The sequence below is a fragment of the Neoarius graeffei genome, chromosome 2 (genome assembly GCF_027579695.1).
Source record: "Neoarius graeffei isolate fNeoGra1 chromosome 2, fNeoGra1.pri, whole genome shotgun sequence".
NCBI classification, from domain to species: Eukaryota; Metazoa; Chordata; class Actinopteri; order Siluriformes; family Ariidae; genus Neoarius; species Neoarius graeffei.
The window spans coordinates 32846871-32871074 of NC_083570.1; the positions used below are offsets into that span (position 1 = coordinate 32846871).

General features: G+C 40.0%; 1 protein-coding gene across 3 annotated transcripts in view; it reads right to left on the minus strand.

The window, feature by feature from the left end:
* adgb (androglobin) overlaps positions 1–24204 on the minus strand; it is a 137170-nt gene that overhangs the window by 63786 nt on the left and 49180 nt on the right. For all 3 annotated transcript variants that reach the window (XM_060914109.1, XM_060914108.1, XM_060914110.1), the window contains 7 exons: positions 15804–15898; positions 9125–9299; positions 8961–9039; positions 8381–8510; positions 5720–5762; positions 4004–4118; positions 3823–3886 (listed from right to left, as the gene is read on the minus strand). In XM_060914109.1, coding sequence (XP_060770092.1) covers positions 3823–3886; positions 4004–4118; positions 5720–5762; positions 8381–8510; positions 8961–9039; positions 9125–9299; positions 15804–15898 — 701 coding nt within the window. The remainder of the gene's footprint in view (positions 1–3822; positions 3887–4003; positions 4119–5719; positions 5763–8380; positions 8511–8960; positions 9040–9124; positions 9300–15803; positions 15899–24204) is intronic.

Genomic DNA, 24204 nt, shown 5'->3' on the forward strand with positions numbered 1-24204 from the left:
GTCAAGGAAAATAATTTTTCTGACCTACATTTGAAAAATCTGAAAGGCAGTCTACCTTTAATATAGTTAATAAAAACTAAGACTAAAACTATCAGTGAAAAAATAATTTTAGTAACTGCACAAAAATAAAAATGAGTTTTCAAAAAAAAAACTAAATAAAAACTACAATGAACAATACAACATGATCTAAAAACAAATAGAATTGCAAGTAAAATCAGCTTCATTTTCATTTCCTTTTCCCCTTTGAGACAGTAATGGAGTAGTTCCAGTAGGTGACAGTAAGGTAATACCGGCTACTGTAAAACTCCAAAGAAGAAGATGATGCTTGCCATGCAGTACCTAAAATACCTAAAAATAAAACTAAATAACAAAAGCAAAACTAGTCAATTCCTCAAAATAAAAATAAAGCTACTTATGCACTTGTAAAACTAAATCTAAATTGAAATAAAAAAACAAACAACTTGAAAGACTTAATAAAAATAAAAACTAATGCAATTTTCAAAACTATAATAACTCATGTTCTAGCTAGCTGACATTATCCATTGTTTTAATCAAAGTAATGTAAGTATAATTAGCTAATGTAAGGCACCAACTCAAAATATACTGGTTAACAGCAGTCAACACAACCTTTTTGCTCCATCCGAATGGAGATGTGCTCTTTACACCCTTTGCTCATTCTGTTAGTTCAGGTTGTTTAAAATGGAGAGACAGTTAATAAATTATTATGATATTTAACTAGTTGCTTTGGTTTATGACATAACACTTTGTTCGTGCATGCTGATTTGCTAGTTTTAATATCAGTACAATGAACTAGCATAGACATCAAAATAAGCAAAATCCCCCCAAAAAACTGCAAAGAACTCCCCTCTGATGGTCTGAAAAATTTACAGCAGAACAAGACATGGCTAGTTTCAGGTATGTGTTGGAGCGTGTGTACATTCATGAGTCTCCACTGTCATGTCCATCCATCCATCCATCCATCCATCCATCCATCCATCCATCCATTATTTGTAGCCGCTTATCCTGTGCAGGATCGCAGGCAAGCTGGAGCCTATCCCAGCTGACTATGGGCGAGAGGCAGGGTACACCCTGGACAAGTTGCCAGGTCATTGCAGGGCTGACATATAGACACAGACAACCATTCACAGTCACATTCACACCTACGGTCAATTTAAAGCCACCACAGGAGTGATAGCGTTCCGGCGCCGCGCCGGATTTCCGGCGTACCGTGGCTGGGGAAAAAAAATCTAGTTCGCCCATTGTCCTTTGTCATTCTGAGATGCGCAGATAGACAGTAAAGGGAATTCGCATGATATGGAACTAGTGGGAAAAAAGTGCCGTCATGGCACGAATTAGGTCTAATTCGTGCCATGACGGCACTTTTTTCCCATTAGTTCCATATCATGCGAATTCCCTTTACTGTCTATCTGCGCATCTCAGAATGACACAGGACAATGGGCGAACTAGATTTTTTTTTTCCCCAGCCACGGTACGCCGGAAATCCGGCGCGGCGCCGGAACGCTATCACCCCTGAGCCTAACCTGCATGTCTTTGGACTGTGAGGGAAACCGGAGCACCCGGAGGAAACCCATGCAGACACAGGGAGAACATGCAAACTGCACACAGAAAGGCCCTAGTCGGCCGCTGGGCTCAAACCCAGGACCTTCTTGCTGTGAGGTGACAGTGCTAACCACTACACCACCATGCCACCCCCACTGTCATGTCCAAAACTGTTAATCACCCCATCAATCATGGGCTTTTTTATTTATCATCAAATAAATTCCTACAAAAAAGTATTTATCATAAGGATACATTTGGGAGACATCAAGGCCAACTGAACTTGTAAAAATGACTATGAAAATAATTTGTGAAGATGTAACTTAAAATGGAAATTTGAGTAACATGGGAATGGGTGGGGTTGAAAATTGTACTGTAGCCAACCACTAAAGGGCCTCAGAGACAATTTGGCATCACCTTTGACTTCCTGTTATGACATCCATCCTTATATATAGTCATTGGGTGCAACAGAAAAGCATTTGCACTATCATCTGAGATCACAAGTTCAAATTCTGATGCCATAAGTCAAGGGAAGCAAAGTCGTCCTGGCGCTCGAGGTGGACAGGAAGGCATTACATTCCCTCTCCCATCAGTCAGAGTGACAATAAGCAACTGTGGGTACTTGTAAGCACCTGTATGCAGAAGAGGGTAGATAGCACCTTCATCTGTGTGATGATGGGGAGTGGAAATTTTCAAGTGAACAAATTGGGGGGAACAAACAAACAAAAGAAGGCCAGGTCAGGTCAAATCAGGTGACTCAGTTATATAGATGACTTGCAACCACGTGATCAAAATGTGCTATGTCATGAACGTCCACCAATGGTGATGGATATACAAAGCAACTAGGATGACGGCCGCTGAAAGCGTGTCTGTAAACAGTGCTGAATTTTCTCAGAATTACCACAATTTGAACGATCGAGCGAAGATTTGATACAAAGAGAAGATAGATATGTGTGGTTTTGACACATAGTATTTAAAAAAGTCAGACTTTTCTGAAGATAAGACGCATCTACCAATCATCGAGTAAGGATACAGGTCATTTCGTCCAATGCCTTTTTGTCCAATAGTTAAGACATTTCACCCAAAGCCATACACACTATCAATTATTTTATATTTCAGGTATTTGTTTGATCAAAAACAGGAGGAATTCTCAGTGGAATTTGACTGAAGCAAAGCTCATTTTTATAAAGCAAATGAGTGCTTTATATATGTACATGCACTTCGACACTAAAGAGAGTACTAAGGGGGGTAACCATGTCGGCCCGTGCCACTTGCTGACCCTAGGATGCGTTTAACTCCCTTGTCATTGCAGGCTGCTCGCTTGCATGTCCATGTTTCTGGCTGGATCATATTAAATATTTGGGCGCAGAGAAGCACTCTTACGGGGCCTTCGTTCATGAATACCAGGCTGAAGCACGGTCCTACCAACCCAAGACTATGCTCTTTCGAAGTGGGAGGCTTAGAGGGAGGTGCCTGTAAAATTTGGCTTTGCTGCGAGCTCCGTTGGCTGAGTTATTCATTTGTAAAGTCGGCTGGATCACATTAAATCTTTAGGTGCGGAGCAGCGCTCTCGCAGCAGCTTCGTTCGCGAACACCGGAATACCTGAAATATAAAATAATTGATAGTGCATATGAAAAAGGCTTTGAACGAAATGGTCATTGGATGAATTATCCTGATCCTCTTGTCCCCTTCTCCGTACTAAGCCTCAGTTTCCTCGCCCTCTTTCCGAATCACGGACGGAATTCTAAAAAATTCGGAATGTGCCATGGTCATGAGTACTGTTGTGACCACAACCATATACAGCACAAAAATATGGCATAGCTAAAAGAACGGTTAAAGCAGTGAAAAAACAAAGAGAGCTGCGCACACGTGACTGTTTTGTATGGAATGTCGCTTGACCCCACATTTGTATATCCACCAACATGGCCGACATCCGGGTTTCTATTTTGCTTTGACATCACTTGCAAGTCAAGGATTGGTGCAGAAAAGTCAGAGAATTGCCTGAGCGAGTGAACAAGAGTAAAAAAAAACAAAACTAGAGGTTATATTATTTTAGAAACCCTTTTTGTTGTCAGTAAATATTGTTTGATAAATGCAAGTCTATAGAAGACACATTGTTCCAGAAACACAGTTCATGCTGGAGTTTTTACTTCAGAAGGTTTCTAATATGTACTGTATATCTTAAGTAGGATCCTTTCAAAGAAATGTTGTACAGAAATGACTCTATACATTATATATATATGATGAAAGGATAACTACTTTACCTTAAACTGTGACTTCTGAAACTGGTAATGGTAGCTGTTTTCTTTGTGAAAAACCATCAATGTCCTTTAAACAGACAGACATAGGAAGCATCAGTGGTACACAACTGTCAAGAATGTTCTCAGAGAAATGCTCATCATTTGAAATCACTGAGAAACAAATTATTGTGTGGATGACCCTTACTGGAAGCATTTGGTGAAGTCTTGCATGTTGACCCATGTTTCTTGAAGCATAGCCTTCTCCTGCAAATACATTCCCTGGAAAGGTGAGGTTTCCTTCTCAGGAACCAAATCAGCATCTGACAGTAACAAAGGTAACACGTAGGACCTGATAGATCAGAACCTGTTTTAGGTTTTTGATGCTAATTCTGCAATGCACATTAACAAACTGTATTGTAACACACATGGATCAGTTAATCAGATTGTTACCAAGCACTTTATGAGTGGAATCAGGTGTGTGAGAGTAGGGACAACACTAATGTGTGAATTGCTGTAGCTCTTCAGAATTGGTGTTTTGGCAGCCTGCTCTGAATTAGGATAAGCCATGGTGATGAGCTCTATTTCAGGCATATCCATCAACTAAATTACAGCGTTTGTGCTCATGTGCCATGTTATTACACAATAAAGACTTAGATGTGGCTCAGGTTAACAACCTGTAGTTATTATTACAGAGGTTTTTTTTGTTTTTTTTTGTGGATGGGTGAAAAAATGATCCACGTGAACTGGACAAATTAAAATAACCTTTGGTACTCTACCAAAATAACCACTAGGCCTTTATTTTTTATTAGTCCACTTCCAAAGGTTCTAGATGTTTTTCCCATCTGCTGAACCAGAACTAACATTACTTAGAATTGAGTTAGCAGTTACTGCATCACATATGTGGAAAACTGTCCTATGGCTTATATAGTTCTCACATCTCATTGTATTTGACCTTTGAGGTCTTGGTGGTCTTTCGCACTATTCCAAGATCAGGGATTTTTTTCCCTTTCAGGCTATAACAGTCAGGAACAGAATTAGTTAGCAAACAAAAAACAAAACTATGTATAAGCGCCTTTGTTCTTCCAGTAAACGCACATTGCAAACTTATTCTCAGTTACAAACTAAAGCCAGGCATGCTAAGAAGGAGGAAGCGGCAGTAATTTAGACGTTCTAGAGAAGCCACTGCAGAGCCCGCTTCATTTAGCTCACTCCAGGTGTTACTAAGCAACACACTAGGCTCCATAGGAAAGCATGTAATTGGCCTGTCGTGATGAGGGGCCAGTGCAGAATCACGATCAGAGAGATGGAAATGATAATGTGTGTGTGTGTGTGTGTGTGTGTGTGTGTGTGTGTGTGTGTGTGTGTGTGTGTGTGTGTGTGTGTGTGTGTGCCCGTGCGCCTGCGTGGGTGGGTATCTGTCTGTTTGTGCAATGCTATTTAAAAAGAGAAACACTAGAAGATCAGGAGAGAGACAGAGATAGTGGAAAAAGTGTAATAGTGATAGCAGAGCACTCAGCCAGCCATCATATCCCATTAAAGCAATTATTAGCATCAGCACACTGACGGGCTTGACAATGACTTGAGGGTGATAGAAAGCTGCATGGAGAATTATCGTATGTCTTCTTGCTCATTCACATTTGCTTCCTTTCCGATTGCATGGCACGCTTGTTACAAAGGAGCACCAGACAAAGAAGCAGACTTTCAAAATGTGCACTCGGTTTATGAAAAGAACGAAAGATGGTATTTCCATCAGCATTCACCAGCTGCCTCTCAATTTCATTTTCATTATAATTAGATCATCATGATTCAACATACTTCCACTAGAATGTGGATAAACCACTGTCAGTATCCTTCTGGCTGATGCTACAAAACTGTGAAGCCTACACAGGTGAGCAACTTACTGTATGTGAACATGCATTACCATTAGCAAGGCTTTCATCCTTCATCTTATTTTCTGCTGGTACCTAGGATATGAAAATGTAAATACAGAGTAAGAAAACAGTCTAAAAACAGATCGCTTCTACTCAGAACTGGAAGGGAAACTGCACAAGACAGAAATCTTAACCCTGGCCAGTCTTCTTCCAAGAAATAATAAATTAGACCTCTCAAATACACTGTTGGGGGTGGGTGGTGTCACAGATGCGCCATGCATATTTTTATTCCCCAATAAAATGCAAATATACACTTATAATGGTCCTTAAGTGTTTATTATGTGTTGTAAATGAGCATATAGATAAATTACGCTCACAATTTTAAGATAAAATACACTGACACTGAAGGCTAAGTAAGAGAGGACAAGTTACAAACATAAGAAGATGCTGTGATGGTGCGATTGGGATTAGCTCCACTGCCTGATTAGTGTGTCAGTATTTAACCACTAATTAAGTCGAGCTATTGCAGCATCAAGCAAATGCTCCTTTAGTGGGTCTTAAGACAACTCATTAAAACTGCAAGGAAGTGGGTGGCACCATGGCAACAGTCTTACTGGAACCTTTTTTTACCCTCTCAACCTTGTGCCACTTATAAAGCCCAAGGAGTCATCCCACTGTGCCATTTAGATGTAGAGGACAATTAGGGGTTCTCTCCATGCCACATCTAACGAACGACAGCATCAGTGAGTCAGAAACAGGCCATGAGTCACCTCGTGTCTGAAAAAGAGGAATGGCGGGATAAAAAGACGAGAAAAGAAGAAAGCTTTGTACCAAGGTGTTATCACTGTGCTCTTCTGGAATTCCTAGAATTACTAAACCAAATGTAATTCCCTTTACATTAAAAATTCATGCTCACCACACACACACACACACACACACACACACACACACACACACACACACACATACATTTTGCTTGGACCGATCCTTCCTGAACCCCCAGTGAGACAGCTGCCCTAATGACTGACAAGCTAATTACGCTGCTTTTTATACCATGGAGGATGTGACCTGTCCTTTTTTTTTTTTTACATAACACAGCACCAGTTTTCCCTTTCTCTCTCCCTTTCTCTCTGCATGTGCTGGGGGAAACTGTGGTAGTGACATTGGAGCTGGACAGATGAGTTGCAGGGGCGGGCAGGGTTCACTTCAGCCTCCCAGCTGTATCCCAAGCACATTTAAACACACGCTGCATTCAGAGAATTACTCAAACACAGTGAACAGAAGATCCAATCCTTTCACATCAATAGTATCCTATGAAATATGAATAATTCCTCAGTTCATGGTAGTCTAATACATAGTAGGTCATGCAGTACAAAAGGTGGGACCCTAAATGGAGATTATGAATAATAACCTCAAGCTTGGACCACTATACCTATTTTTTTCCAAATTCCATTTATAGAACTATTGCGACATTTAAACATTTCATTATATCAGAAACATAAGTATGTGACTAAAAATCAAAGGAATATTCCTTGCACTGATTTACTAGTGTTGTCATAGGACTATGTGTTGTTGGACTAATAATATAGGCTGCGCGAGTGGCACTGTTCACACACTCGCTACGTATCATCATGGACATGAATGTCATGGCAATACCGGGCTTTCAGCTGAGAGGCTGTCATCCACGAAAGAAGCCCCTGTTTCAAAATCAACAACTTCAAGCTCAAATAAAGCTTGTAACTGACCACATGGACAAAGAAAAAGCCTTCTGGAGGAAAGTTTTATGGTCAGATAAGACAAAGATTGAGCTGCTACAATTACATATCATGGGCTGCATCTTACATCGAAGACACTGACCTTACATTCAAAAGAATTTTCTAATCTAGAAAATCTAGATGACCTAGAACGCAAAACAGACCTTTCTGTTCTGATTTGAAGGCTACGTGAGGTTTTTAAAACTGAAACACTAACCATAAAAGGAAAACAGATGAGCATTAGTGCTCAAGAACATTCAAGAATAGTATATAAGTATGCAGTCTGAGGCACAACGCTAGTTTGTTTAGCAGAGGCAGATAGATGAATAGGTAGATCTCATAAGCATCTGCGATTTCTAGTATTAATTTGTACAATAAATAAATGCAACAAATGAAAAGATTTTCCCATGATTCCATCCCTTAGTTTGGGAACACCTGGGTTAACGAGATCATACAATACCACATAATCTTAATGAACAAAATCTACATCCAGCTTTGTTTAACAGTGCTGTTTGTAACATCTAAACCAACACTGTCCTACTACATTCACAAAGCATACAGTTTCAGTAAAGGGGTAGGGCTAATTTGGATGAAGAGCATGGCTTGTTAATGTTTGAATTGTGGTTGCAATGTAGATTACATACTGCTCCTTTAACAGACACACCTGTATGGACACCTTCTTCTGGAATAAACTTGATATAATTTTTTGCTTCCTCTCATGTCCAGTATCACAATTAATATACACTACATGGCCAAACCATATCTTTATGGACCTTGCTTTTTTCACAACAGCATTGTCACACTGAAACATGTGTGGACTCTTTAGTTCCAGTGAAGGGAAAAATTTAATTTGAAAGTATACAAAGGCATTCTAGACAATTGTGTACTTCTAACTTTTAGGCAACATTGTGAGAAATGGTCAGGTGTCCACATATATAGGATATACATGAAGCATACCTCAGTATCTGTGGCATTGTGCTGAGTGAGGTCGGGACTCTTATTCTCTTCTGACTCCAAGAACGAAGGATGATCAGAGGTACGCATGTGTCGTCTTTGGCCAACTGGTTTTGAAACCGTCTTTGAATCACTGCAGCAGAACACACACACACAGATACTAAATCAGCATGTAAGTACAAGGGCTATAAAGCTGTTTAAATACATCACCACTCAGGCTCTTGCTTAGGACAATAAAGCATGTAAGTAAGCAGCGGTGATGAAGTCTGCGCTATGAAGGTGTGTATTGACTCGTAATCATGAATGTGCTGAGTCTCAATGCACAGCCACACAAATCAATATTGACACTTGATAGCTGTCTATATCTGAATGCACCCTCCCTCCCCCACACAAGAGTGTACTTAACTCAATTACAAATCTCTCTCTCTCTCACACACACACACACACACACACACACACACACACACACACACACACACACACACACACACACAGCGAGACCCTGCAGCAAGTAGGGAAACTATCCTGGTTTTGCAGTGAGTAAGAGTGCCCCCCCCCCCCCCCCCCCCCCCCCACGGCTTACATTTTAAGAGGTGCAAGCTTGAAGTTGATGAAAGGACTGGCTATACCTATGTACCGCTCAGGCCTCTCAACTGGGACCTCTGTGGGAAACAAAACACAGATATAAAATTGCACGTTTCATTTCTTAGATACTTCAGCATATCTATGTAAGAAACACACACGCACTTTTTGGTTCATCTGTAATATTGATATCCTTGGGGGTCCGGATGTGTTTCGAATGAGGCGCAGGGGGTGGTTCTGGAACAGCCACCAGGGGGCAGTCCCTGGTACACGTCAGCAGTACAGAGTGGCTGCTGAGCTGACAGAGCCCGTACTGTCGCAGTGTCTGTGATGTATCTGCCTGAATAACACAACACAACACAAAACGCACACACACACACACACACACTCATATGGCTTGCAGCATAAAAAGCTAATAATGAGTTCAACAGTTAACACTGGTCCGAACAGTCTGATGGAGTGAAGGATGAAGAGAGATAAATATGTGGTCTCTGGAGTCCTTGGAAAAAAATTTAGATGGATGCAGAATTAAAAAAATATATCTTTTAGTAATTGCAAAAGTCAACAGATTATGTGCAGTTTCTTAGCATGCTAGTATACCATGATATTCTTTATTCTAAATTTATAATTAAAAATTGCTAGCAATTGCTAGATATTTTTCCAAGATAGAAAATGTAATTTCAAGACTGTAATTGTAAATTTTTACTTGAAGTGCAACAATACTTAATTTTTTTTTCACTATGATGATTCAGGCATGGAAATTCATTTATCTCATAAATACAACCTATTGTTTATTTGTCCTATTTTCTATTAAATATTACAGAAGGTAATAAAGGGTAATTCTAGGCTGAGTGAAACAAGCTGACATAAAATGATGGCTTTCGTCAAGACAGGCTAACTATACACTCAAGATCAAGGTCGTATTCACTATGTTGTTATTTGGAAAATTAAGTTTCAATTATGCTATATTCGACTTACATCAGAAGTGGAAACTCAGAACTCGGAATTACGTCATTATGCATAAAGTGGGGAAAAAACATGGGTGCCTCCATGTTTGTGTTTTGTTGGCGACAAGCTAACCAGCTAACTATGATGTTAGTGAGTGATGTATATTTACCTCCTCAAAACAGTGAACTTTATAGTCACTGTTACAGATTTATGAAGCGAATCTTTCTGTATGTTGAGTGATCTAAAGCTAATACTTGTATATAAAGTAAGTAAGAAGCACAAGCTTTACTGTTTATATGTGAGCAGCCATGTTGATTTGATGTCACTTGCTGAATTGAGAAGATCGTCCAAACAGAGACTAAACAGTACAAGTTACAACTTTTAATTGAATACAGCATTATATTATATGGACACAAGTGTTTTACTGGGAAATACACCACTCGTATTTTTCATACGAGCTACATCCAGGACACGGAGAACCAAAGCTGTGACATAAATCTCTATATGTCACTTGTGAGGAAATGGATGAATTGTTTAGATAAATTTGTGTACTTTTTGTTTGTAAATGTGTCTATATAATAAAAAGAACGTTGGCATCAAACTATGAAGTGTATCTTCTTGCGTTGAAAAACTCACAATTTTCATGCATCACGGATCTGAGTGACATATTTAAATAATATTTAAATATGTTACTGGCTTTGAATAGTCTATCAGATATATTCCATTCAGCTAGCATGATATTGAATGAGTCAAAGACAAGTTCTATATCATTCTAGCTGAATGGAATATATCTGAAATACCATGAAAAAAAGCCAGCAAATATTATTATTATTATTCATCTCATCTCTCATTATCTCTAGCCGCTTTATCCTTCTACAGGGTCGCAGGCAAGCTGGAGCCTATCCCAGCTGACTACGGGCGAAAGGCGGGGTACACCCTGGACAAGTCGCCAGGTCATCACAGGGCTGACACATAGACACAGACAACCATTCACACTCACATTCACACCTACCTACGGTCAATTTAGAGTCACCAGTTAACCTAACCTGCATGTCTTTGGACTGTGGGGGAAACCGGAGCACCCGGAGGAAACCCACGCGGACACGGGGAGAACATGCAAACTCCGCACAGAAAGGCCCTCGCCGGCCCCGGGGCTCGAACCCAGGACCTTCTTGCTGTGAGGCGACAGCGTTAACCACTACACCACCGTGCCGCCCTATTATTATTATTATTATTATAGGTAATTGTATGGGGCCGAGTAAAATTAAGGATTAATTTCACGAGTGATTTTGAAGTTTTGAAAATTGCCTGAGTCGCGAAGCGACAAGGGCAATTTCAAAACTTTGAAATCACAAGTGAAATTGATCCTTAATTTTACGAGGAACCATACGATTACTTGTTTATAATATATAGGGCCAAATTCATACTTCGGAAGCCATTCAAGTTCACAACATTTGTCATTCACGTTTTCTGATCAGGGCGCAAGACTATTTTGCACGTTTGAATCAGTTTCTAAAGTGTCTTTCATCATGACACGGCGACACGACACGAGGATTTTGAAAGTGGTTTACAAAATTTTATTGGAACTTCTTTACAAAAGCCTGCATTACTTTAAGAGAGTCTGGGTCGTAGTTTTCCCCATTTTCTTTCCTCACTTCTGCATAAAACTGCGATAGCACCTTGTCTAACTCACAGCATTCATATGCCACTAGAGAGTCATTTATTTGTCTTTCTGTGGCCCATTTCTTAAACAAGGAAAGCCAAAAATTTGTACTTTTTTTTGGTATTTTCATTTTCACTTGCAGCTTTCAATTGGTTTATCATTTCTTCATCAAATATAGCGAAACGAGGCATTGCTGAGTCAGCAGAGTCAGCCATTTTGTTGACAAAATTAGCTAATTTTTGTAACCGTAACCAAGCAATGAACTAGCCAATAGCATTTCAGAAATATGGCCCCGTGTTAAGGAAAAAAGCCCTCCTTGATTGACCAATCAGAATCGAGTAATTTGGCTCTATGTATTATAATTATTATTATACATACACCCTTTCTTCATATCAGCATTCTCAAAGGTCAATGCTAGCTTACCCGCAACTTAGTGCTGTTAACGTGGCAATCCAGTTACTTTCCAGCTGGTGTAGCAGTAGCATTAGCGAAGGCCAACGCTAGCTTACCCGCGACTCGGTACTGTTAGCACAGCGGTCCAGTTACCTTCCACCCAGTGTAGCGTTAATGAAGGCCAACGCTAGTGCAGTCAATCCGAATATTATTATTCTTCCCGTGTAATTTACTTAGTTACTTTTAAAATCAACATTGACAGCTACACACAATTCTCTCAAAATCTTCTGTTTATAACAAAGCAAACCTGGAGGCCACATTTGTTTACAAATTGTCACTGTCGCTCACTAACGTGGAAGTTTTATGTCTCCGATGTGTGACATCATGTTGTCTTGACAATGTGAAATATTGTAACAATATTACATGCTCATTCTCCATTGGGTAGAGTGGCATAATACACGGAGGATAAGCGATATGATAACAATATTGCATGCTCTCAATAAACCCAATAGAAGGGAATAGAATACATGTTTTGATTCCGTGGAAAAAGTATCCTGTATGTATAATAACTAAATAATATTAGCTGACTTTGAGTTGTCTATCAGATATATTCCATTCAGCTAGCATGATACTGAATGAGTCGAAGACGAGTTCAGTATCATGGTAACTGGATGGAATATATCTGATAGATTACAAAAAAAAGTTATTATTATTATTATACATTCACACTCTTCATATCAGCATTGTCAAAGGTCAATGCTAGTTTATCTGCAACTCGGTGCTGTTAGAGCAGCAGTCCAGTTAACTTCCAGTCGGCATAGCAGTAGTGTTAGCAAAGGTCAATGCTAGCTTATCCACGACTTGGTGTTGTTAATGTGGCAGTCTAGTTACCTTCCAGCCGGTGTAGCAGTAGCGTTAGCAAAAGTCAACGCTAGCTTGCCGGTGACTTGGTGCTGTTAGCGCAGCAGTCCAGTTACCATCCAATTGGTGTAGCAGTAGCGTTAGTGAAGGCCAACACTAGCTTACCCGCGACTTGGTGCTGTTAGCGTGGCAGTCCGGTTACCTTCCACCCAGTGTAGCATTAGTGAAGGCCAATGCTAGCGCAGTCAATCCGAATATTATTATTTTCACTCTGTACTTTACTTAGTTACTTTTAAAATCAACATTGACAGCTACACACAATGGAGCTAGCTGGCAGCCAAAATTCTCTCAAAATCTTCCATTTTTAATGAAGCAAACCTGGTGGCCATGTTTGTTTACAAATTGTCACTGTCGCTCACGAACACTGAAGTTTTACGTCTCCGATGTGTGACATTGTGTTGTCTTGGCAACGTGCAATATTGTAACATTATTGCACGCTCATTCTCCATTGGGTAGAGGGGCGTAATACACGGATGATAAGCGATATGATAACAATATTTCATGCTATCAATAAACCCACTAGAAGGAAATAGAATACATGTTTTTATTCCATGGAAAAAGTGTCCTGTAGGTATAATAATTCCTGATATTTCACTCCAATGATGTCACTCCCAGTGTTTTCCTGCTGACTGGACGCGAGTTGTCAAAAATGGCGAACCGGTTCAAAATTAAAATTCTTTTGATTAACTTGCACATTTTTTTTTTTGTGAAGGTGTCCATATAATATAAAGAACATTACACGGTGGTGAAAACATATGAAGTTTATCTTTTCATGTTGAAAATATTTTCACATGTTCACTTCACTAACTAGTGAATATATTCACCACTCAAAGATAAACTTGATATCTTTGCGCAACCATGTAATATTCTCAATATATTGTTATCTATGGATAATTTTTTTACAGTGTCTTGCAAAAGTATTCATCCCCCTTGGTGTTTGTCCTGTTTTGTTACATTTCAAGCTGGAATTAAAATGGATTTTTTGGGGGGTTAGCACCATTTGATTTATACAACATGCCTACCACTTTAAAGGTGAAAATTGTTGTATTATTGTGACACAAACAATAATTAAGATGAAAAAAACAAATCTGGAGTGTGCATAGGTATTCACCCCCTTTCGTATGAAACCCCTAAATAAGGGCTGGTCCAACCAATTCACTTCATAAGTCACATAATTATATGATTAAGATCCACCTGTATGCAATCAAAGTATCACATGATCTGTCACATGATGTCTGTATAAATCAACCTGTTCTGGAAGGACCCTGACTCTGCAACACTACTAAGCAAGCAACATGAAAACCAAGGAGCACTCCAAACAGGTCAAAGACAAAGCTGTGGAGAAGTATAGATCAGGGTTGGGTTATAAAAAATATCCCAAACTTTGAATATCCCACAGAGCACCATTAAATCCATTAAAGCAAAATGGAAAGGATATGGCACTACTACAAACCTGACAAGAGAAGGCCACCTACCAAAAATCACAGACTGGGCAAGGAGGGCATTAATCAGAGATGCAACAAAGACACCAAAGATAACGCTGAAGGAGCTTCAAAGATCCACAGCGGAGATGGGAGTATCTGTCCAGAGGACTACTTTAAGCCATATACTCCACAGAGTGGGGCTTTATGGAAAAGTGGCCAGAAAAAGTAATTGCTTAAGAAAACATGTTTGGAGTTTGCCCAGCAGCATGTGGCAGACTCTCCAAACACAGGGAGGAAGATTCTCTGGTCAAATGAGACTAAAACTGATCTTTTTAGCCATCTTGGAAAACGCCATGTGTGGCGCAAACCCATCATCCTGAGAACACCATTCCTACAGTGAAGCATATTGGTGGCAGCATCATGCTGTGGGGATATTTTTCATCTGCAGGGACAGGAAAGCTGGTCAGGACTGAAGGAAAGCTGGATGGCACTAAATGCAGGGCAATTCTGGAGGAAAACCTGTTTGAGTCAACCAGAGGTTTGAGATTGGGACGAAGGTTCAACGTTCCAGCAGGACAATGACCCTAAACATACTGCTAAAGCTACAATAAAGTGGTTTAAAGGGAAACATTTAAATGTCTTGGAGTGGCCTAATCAAAGCCCAGACCTCAATCCAATTGAGAATCTGGGGCTTAACTTCAAAATTGCTGTACACCATCTAACTTGAAGGAATTGGAGCAGGTTTGCCTTGAGGAATGGGCAAAAATCCCAGTGGTTAGATGTGCTAAGCTAATAGAGACATACCCCAAGAGACTTGCAGCTGTAACTGTAAGCAAAAGGTGGCTCTACAAAGTATTGACTTTTGGGGTGGGGGTGAATACCTATGCACAGTCCAGATTTTTGTTCTTTCGTCTTAATGGTTGTTTATGTCACAATAAAACAACAATTTAAACCTTTAAAATTGTAGGCATGTTGTGTAAATCAAATGGTGATAACCCTCAAAAAAGCCATTTTAATTTCAGCTTGTAATGCAACAAAACAGGACAAACACCAAGGGGGGATTAATACTTTTGCAAGACACTGTATATCTTTTATCTCATGAGAATTAATTTGAGGTCATGAGAAGACAAAACCTTATTATGAGGGAAAATCACGTACAGAAATCCATGATTATTTGGGGCTTCTGTGAACATTTTCCCTAACAGAAGAGATTAATAATTGCATCAAACCTGAGGTTATTATTTCGTCTTTTTTTTTTTAAAGAAAAACTGTAAACAGATATTGTATATAACAATATGCTTACATATTGAGCTCTGATCCAGAAGACAAGCATTGCACTGTTTTCCTGCTTTAATGTGCTTAGTCCAAGGAAAAGTTTTGAGAAGTAGCAAATAGGTTGTAGTATTGCGTGCTGGCGTACTGTGAGCTGTCTGTTGTTGTGGACTGAATGTATTTCAATATTTGTGGAATTAGGCGTGAGAGCTTTCGAACGTACCATCTGGCCCAGCATGGAGGTCTTCTTCTCCTGCAGGTTCAATGACTGGAAACTGGCACACACCACTATCTGAGGAGCAGAAGGAGGTCCACTGCCTAGACCAGAGAGAGAGAGAGAGAGAGAGACTCATCAGACAGACAGAAGAAAGGTACATATGCTGTACATATGTGTAATTATGCAACCCTAGCACATGGGCACATGCTGTACTAGAACAGAGAATTTCTGTGATTTGGGAACAGAACAAAACATGACATCACATGTTTTGTAACAAAGAATATCTATCTATCTATCTATCTATCTATCTATCTCTCTCTCTCTCTCTCTCTCTCTCTCTGTAGATACGATTAGCCTAAATATAGATGTAGACTTTCAACTTTAACTCATGGTGTTTAAAAAAAAAATATATATATATATATATATATATATATATATATATATATATATATATATATATATACACAGTGGTGCTTGAAAGTTTGTGAACCCTTTAGAATTTTCTATATTTCTGCATAAATATGACCTAAAACAACATCAGATTTTCACAAGTCCTAAAAGTAGATAAAGAGAACCCAGTTAAACAAATGAGACAAAAATATTATACTTGGTCATTTATTTATTGAGGAAAATGATCCAATATTATATATCTGTGAGTGGCAAAAGTATGTGAACCTTTGCTTTCAGTATCTGGTGTGACCCCCTTGTGCAGCAATAACTGCAACTAAACGTTTGCGGTAACTGTTGATCAGTCCTGCACACCAGCTTGGAGGAATTTTAGCCCATTCCTCCATACAGAACAGCTTCAACTCTGGGATGTTGGTGGGTTTCCTCACATGAACTGCTTGCTTCAGGTCCTTCCACAACATTTCCATTGGATTAAAGGTCAGGACTTTGACTTGGCCATTCCAAAAAAATTAACTTTATTCTTCTTTAACCATTCTTTGGTAGAATGACTTGTGTGCTTAGGGTCGTTGTCTTGCTGCATGACCCACCTTCTCTTGAGATTCAGTTCATGGACACACGTCCTGATATTTTCCTTTAGAATTTGCTGGTATAATTCAGAATTCATTGTTCCATCAATGACGGCAAGCCATCCTGGCCCAGATGCAGCAAAACAGGCTCAAACCATGATACTACCACCAGCATGTTTCACAGACGGGATAAGGTTCTTATGCTGGAATGCAGTGTTTTCCTTTTGCCAAACATAATGCTTCTCATTTAAACCAAAAAGTTCTATTTTGTTCTCATCCGTCCAAAACATTTTTCCAATAGCCTTCTGGCTTGTCCACGTGATCTTTAGCAAATTGCAGATGAGCAGCAATGTTCTTTTTGGAGAGCAGTGGCTTTCTCCTTGCAACCCTGCCATGCACACCATTGTTGTTCAGTGTTCTCCTGATGGTGGACTCATGAACATTAACATTAGGCAATGTGAGAGAGGCCTTCAGTTGCTTAGAAGTTATCCTGGGATCCTTTGTGACCTCACCGACTATTACACGCCTTGCTCTTGGAGTGATCTTTGTTGGTCGACCACTCCTGGGGAGGGTAACAATGGTCTTGAATTTCCTCCATTTGTACACAATCTGTCTGACTGTGGATTGGTGGAGTCCAAACTCTTTAGATATGATTTTGTAACCTTTTCCAGCCTGATAAGCATCAGGAACGCTTTTTCTGAGGTCCTCAGAAATCTCCTTTGTTCGTGCCATGATACACTTCCACAAACATGTGTTGTGAAGATCAGACTTTGATAGACCCCTGTTCTTTAAATAAAACAGGGTGCCCACTCACACCTGGTTGTCGTCCCATTGATTAAAAACACCTGACTCTAATTTCACCTTCAAATTAACTGCTAATCCTAGAGGTTCACATACTTTTGCCACTCACAGATATGTAATATTAGATCATTTTCCTCAATAAATAAATGACCAAGTATAATATTTTTGTCTCATTTGTTTAACTGGGTTCTCTTTATCTACTTTTAGGACTTGTGTGAAAATCTAATGATGTTTTAGGGCATATTTATGCAGAAATATAGAAAATTCTAAAGGGTTCACAAACTTTCAAGCACCACTGTGTGTGTGTGTGTATATATATATATATATATATATATATATATATATATATATATATAAGGGCTGTCCCCCTTTCCTTGCCTTCTTCGGCCAGTGGTCCCTATGGGAAATTTTCAAAAAGAGACCACTGAGCTCAAGTGCCGGACCTTGTCCAGGAAATAAGAGTTCCAGTCATGGTGATGGCATGTGTATGTCAGCTTCGGTTCAGAGGGTTCAGTTTCAAAAACTGTAAGAGGTATGAATAGAATGATATAAAGTACAGACACTTGGTATATTTTACTTCTGTGATTTTTAAATTGTTCATTTTTGGATTACGCTTCATTTTTGTGGCTACTGCCTCATAGAGTAAATATATGCTATATTTACTGTATGGACATGGTATCAGAAAACAATTTTATTTATAAGCAGTAGCCACGTGTATCCATAGGGTACCTATTTTTAATCCTTGGAAGTAAATCATTCGCTGCCAATGACCACCTGAAGCCTGGGACCCATGAACATTACCAAATGCTGATTTTCCCCCTTGAGATGCTTTTCCAGGCCTTTACTGCAGCAGCCTTCAGTTGCTGCTTCTTTCTAGGTCTTTCTGCCTTCAGTTTTGTCTTCAGTAAGTGAAAAGCATGATCAACTGGGTTGACTGACTCATCCATTTAAGAACATTCCATTTCTTTGCCTTAAGAACATCTTGGGACTCTTTCGCTGTATGTTTTGGGTTCTTATCCATCTGTACTGTGAAATGTTGTGCTATTAGTTTTGCAGCATCTGACCAGAAAATACAGCTCTATATATTTTAGAATCCATCCTGCTACTTCTATCAGCAGTCATATCATCAATAAACACCAGTGACCCAGTTCCATTGGCACCCATACATGCCCATAATCACCATGTTTGACATGATGCAGTTTGCTTTGGATCATGAGCCCTTCCTTTCCATATACTTCTCATTCTTTTACAAGTTAATATTGGTTTCATCTGTCCACAGAATTTTGTTTCAGTATTGGACAGGCTTTCTAGCAAAGTCTAATCTGGCCTTTCTGTTCTTGAGTGTTATCAGTGGTTTGCATTTTGAAGTATTTACATTCATGAAGACATGCCTTGATTGGAGACTTTGACAATGATATGCCTACCTCATCAAGAGTGTTATTGACTTGGCTAGATGTTGTAAAGGGGTTTTTCATCACCAAGGAAAGAATTCTACAATCATCCACTTTAGTTGTTTTCCATGGTCTTCCAGACCTTTTGGTGTTGCTGAGGTCACCAGAGCATTCCTTCTTTTTGGGAATGTGCCAAATTGATGATTTGGCCACTCCTACAATTTCTGCTATCTTTCTGATATGTCTGGGGTTTTTTTGTTGTTGTTTTTTTCAGCCTACTGATGACCTCCTTCACTTGCGTCAATGCCTCTTTGGACTGCATATTGAGAGTTCCTACGAACAGCTGTCAAATGCAAATTCAACACTTGGAATCAACTCTAGACCTTTTATCTCCTTAATTTGCCATGAAATAATGAGGAAACAGACCACATCTGGCCATGAAACTGCTTATCAGTCAATTGTCTAATTATTTTTGAGCCTGTGAAAATGGAGGGACTATATAAAATAATGGCTGTAATTACTAAAAGGGTTAATGTGAACTTTCTGTTAAATGCCTTGAATTAAAGCTGAAAATCACTTCAATATTGACTGCTTTATTTCAAATCCATTGTGGTGGTGTACACTGCCCAAATACTTATAGACCTGACTGTGATACACAGTCTCATTTTATATATATATATATGGCGGCACGGTGGTGTAGTGGTTAGCGCTGGTGCCTCACAGCAAGAAGGTCCGGGTTCGAGCCCCGTGGCCGGCGAGGGCCTTTCTGTGCGGAGTTTGCATGTTCTCCCCGTGTCCACGTGGGTTTCCTCCGGGTGCTCCAGTTTCCCCCACAGTCCAAAGACATGCAGGTTAGGTTAACTGGTGACTCTAAATTGACCATAGGTGTGAATGTGAGTGTGAATGGTTGTCTGTGTCTGTGTGTCAGCCCTGTGATGACCTGGTGACTTGTCCAGGGTGTACCCCGCCTTTCGCCCGTAGTCAGCTGGGATAGGCTTCAGCTTGCCTGCGACCCTGTAGAACAGGATAAAGTGGCTAGAGATAATGAGATGAGATGAGATATATACAGCAGCATGCAAAAGTTTGGGCACTCTTACTGAAAATGTCTGTTACTGTGAATAGTTAAGTGAGCAAAACATGAACTGATCACCAAAAGGCATAAAGGTAAAGATGATACATTTCTTTTCAGTGTTTTCTGCAAGATTTGTGTTTTAGTTTTGTTTTGTACAATTGGAGAGTGGGGCGGCACGGTGGTGTAGTGGTTAGCGCTGTCGCCTCACAGCAAGAAGGTCCTGGGTTCGAGCCCCGGGGCCGGCGAGGGCCTTTCTGTGTGGAGTTTGCATGTTCTCCCCGTGTCCGCGTGGGTTTCCTCCGGGTGCTCCGGTTTCCCCCACAGTCCAAAGACATGCAGGTTAGGTTAACTGGTGACTCTAAATTGACCGTAGGTGTGAATGTGAGTGTGAATGGTTGTCTGTGTCTATGTGTCAGCCCTGCGATGACCTGGCGATTTGTCCAGGGTGTACCCCGCCTTTCGCCCGTAGTCAGCTGGGATAGGCTCCAGCTTGCCTGCGACCCTGTAGAAGGATAAAGCGGCTAGAGATAATGAGATGAATTGGAGAGTGAAAAAAGAAAAGGAACACCATGCAAAAGTTCAGGCACTCCAATACATTTGAGTTCTCAGGTAACTTTTACCAAGGTTCCAGACCTTAATTAGCTTATTGAGCTGTGGCTTGTTCAAATTCTTCATTAGGAAAGGTCAGATGATGCAGATTTCAAAGCTGTATAAATTCTCTGTCTCCTCAAACTTGCCCCTAAAATCAACAGTCATGGGCTCCTCTAAGCAACTCCCTAGCATTCTGAATAATAAAATAATTGATGCTCACAAAGCAGGAGAAGGCTACAAGAACATAGCAAAGTGTTTTCAGGTAGCTGTTTCCTCAGATTGTAATGTTATTAAGAAATGGCAGTTAACAGAAACAGTGGAGATCAAGGTGAGGTCTGGAAGATGAAGAAAACTTTCTGAAAGTACTGCTTATTGGATTGCTAGAAAGGCAAATAAAAACTCCTGTTTGACTGCAAAAGACCTTCAGAAAGATATAGCAGACCCTGGAGTGGTGGTGCACTGTTCTACTATGCAGCGACACCTGAACAAATATGACCTTCATGGGAGAGTCATCAGAAGAAAACCGTTCCTGCGTCCTAGCCACAAAATTCAGCGTCTGAAGTTTGCAAATGAACATCTAAATAAGCTGGAAACAAGTCCTGTGGACTGATGAAATCAAAATAGAACTTTTTGGCCACAATGTGCAAAGGTATGTTTGGAGAAAAAAGGGTGCCAAATTCCAGGAAAAGAACACCTCTCCAACTCTGAAGCATGGGTGTGGATTGATCATGCTTTGGGGTTGTGTTGCAGCCAGTGGCACAGGACACATTTCACTGGTTGAGGGAAGCATGGATTCGAATAAATACCAGCAAATTCTGGAAGCAAACATCACACCATCTGTAAAAAAGTTGAAGTTAAAAAGAGGATGGGTCCTACAATAAGATGATGATCCAAAACACACCTCAAAATCTACAGTGGAATACCTCAAGAGGCACAAGCTGAAGGTTTTGCCATGGCCCTCACAATCCCCTGACCTAAACATCATTGAAAATCTGTGGATAGATCTCAAAAGAGCAGTGCATGCAAGACAGCCCAAGAAACTTGTAGAACTGGAAGCCTTTTGCAAGGACAAATGTGTGAAAATCCCCCAGGTAAGAACTGAAAGATTATTAGCTGGTTACAAAAAGTGTTTACAAGCTGTGATACTTGCCAAAGGGGGTGTTACTAGGTACTAACCATGCAGGGTGCCCAAACTTTTGCTTCGGGCCCTTTTCCTTTTTTGTCATTTTGAAAATATAAAAGATGAAAATAAAAAAAATTGTTTTTGCTTAAAATATAAAGGGAATGAGTCATCTTTAACTTTATGCCTTTTGGAGATCATTTCATCTTCAACTTGCTTAGCTGTTCACAGTAACAGCAATTTTGACCAGGGGTGCCCAAACTTTTGCATACTACTGTATATACAGCGCCCACCACAACTATTGGCACCCCTCCTTAAGATATGTTCTTAGGCTTCTAATAAATTCATTTTTTTTTAAATATAGGACAATGCAAAAAAAGAAAAAAAATCCAACCTTTAAGTTCAGTGGGAAAAAAATCCCACATTAAGAAATAATTCTTTTACATGAACTCATGTGTGCCACAATTATTGGCACCCCGATGTTAATACTTTGTACAACCCCCTTTTGCTAACAAGACAGCACTTAATCTTCTCCTATAACATTTCACAAGATGGGAGAATACAGAGACAGGGATCTTCGACCATTCCTCTTTGCGCAATCTCTCTAAATCATCCAGAGTCCTGGGTCCTCTCCTATGCACTCTCCTCTTCAGCTCACCCCACAGGTTTTCAATTGGGTTGAGGTCTGGGGACTGAGATGGCCATGGGAGGAGCTTGATTTTGTGTCTGGTGAACCATTTTTGTGTAGATTTGGTCACATGTTTAGGGTCATTATCTTGCTGAAAGACCCAGTGACGACCAATCTTCAGCTTTTGGGCAGAGGCCACCAGATTTTGATTTAAAATGTCCTGGTATTTCAAAGAGTTCATGATGCCATGCACCCTAACAAGGTTCCCGGGGCCTTTGGAAGAGAAACAGGCCCACAGCATCACCGATCCTCCTCCATACTTCACAGTGGGCATGAGGTGCTTTTCCGCATACTCATCTTTTGTGTTACGCCAGACCCACTTAGAGTGTTTGTTGCCAAAAAGCTCTATCTTGGTCTCATCTGACCAAAGCACACAATCCCAGTTGAAGTCCCAGTACCGCTTAGCGAACTCCAGATGTTTACGCTTATGCTTGTAAGTGAGAAAAGGCTTTTTCCGGGCATGCCTCCCAAACAGCTTGTTGGCATGTAGATAGCGCCTGATGGTTGTTATGAAGACTTTGTGACCCCAAGATGCTACTCTTTGATACAATTCTCTAACAGTGAGCTTTGGATAACTTTTTACTTCTCTTACAATCCTCCTCACTGTGTGTGGTGGCAAAATAAACTTGCATCCTCACTCAGGCTTGTTTGCCACTGTTCCAGTTGTTTTAAACTTCTTGATGATTCATCTGACTGTAGATATGGGCAGGTGTAGGTGAGTGGCTATTTTCTTGTAGCCATTGCCTGACTTATGAAGGTTGACACACATCTGCCTTACTTGAATGGTGTGTTCTCTTGTCTTTCCCATGTTTCTCAGTTTAAACATTTGATATGTCATCTATGTTCTATTCTGAATAAAATATGGAATTTTGAAACTTCCACATCATTGCATTCCGTTTTTATTTACAATTTGTACTTTGTCCCAACTTTTTTGGAATCGGGGTTGTGTGTATATATCACTTCAATATTGACTTCTTTATTTTAGATCCATTGTGGTGGTGTACACTGCCCAAATACTTATGGACCTGACCGTGATACACACACACACACACACACACATTATATGTGTGTGTGTGTGTGTGTATCACGGTCAGGTCCATAAGTATTTGGGCAGTGTACACCACCACAATGGATCTAAAATAAAGAAGTCAATATTGAAGTGATATATACACACAACCCCGATTCCAAAAAAGTTGGGACAAAGTACAAATTGTAAATAAAAACGGAATGCAATGATGTGGAAGTTTCAAAATTCCATATTTTATTCAGAATAGAACATAGATGACATATCAAATGTTTAAACTGAGAAAATGTATCATTTAAAGGGAAAAATTAGGTGATTTTAAATTTCATAACAACAACACGTCAAAAAAGTTGGGACAAGGCCATGTTTACCACTGTGAGACATCCCCTTTTCTCTTTACAACAGTCTGTAAACGTCTGGGGACTGAGGAGACAAGTTGCTCAAGTTTAGGGATAGGAATGTTAACCCATTCTTGTCTAATGTAGGATTCTAGTTGCTCAACTGTTTTAGGTCTTTTTTGTCGTATTTTCTGTTTTATGATGCGCCAAATGTTTTCTATGGGTGAAAGATCTGGACTGCAGGCTGGCCAGTTCAGTACCCGGACCCTTCTTCTACGCAGCCATGATGCTGTAATTGATGCAGTATGTGGTTTGGCATTGTCATGTTGGAAAATGCAAGGTCTTTCCTGAAAGAGACGTCGTCTGGATGGGAGCATATGTTGCTCTAGAACCTGGATATACCTTTCA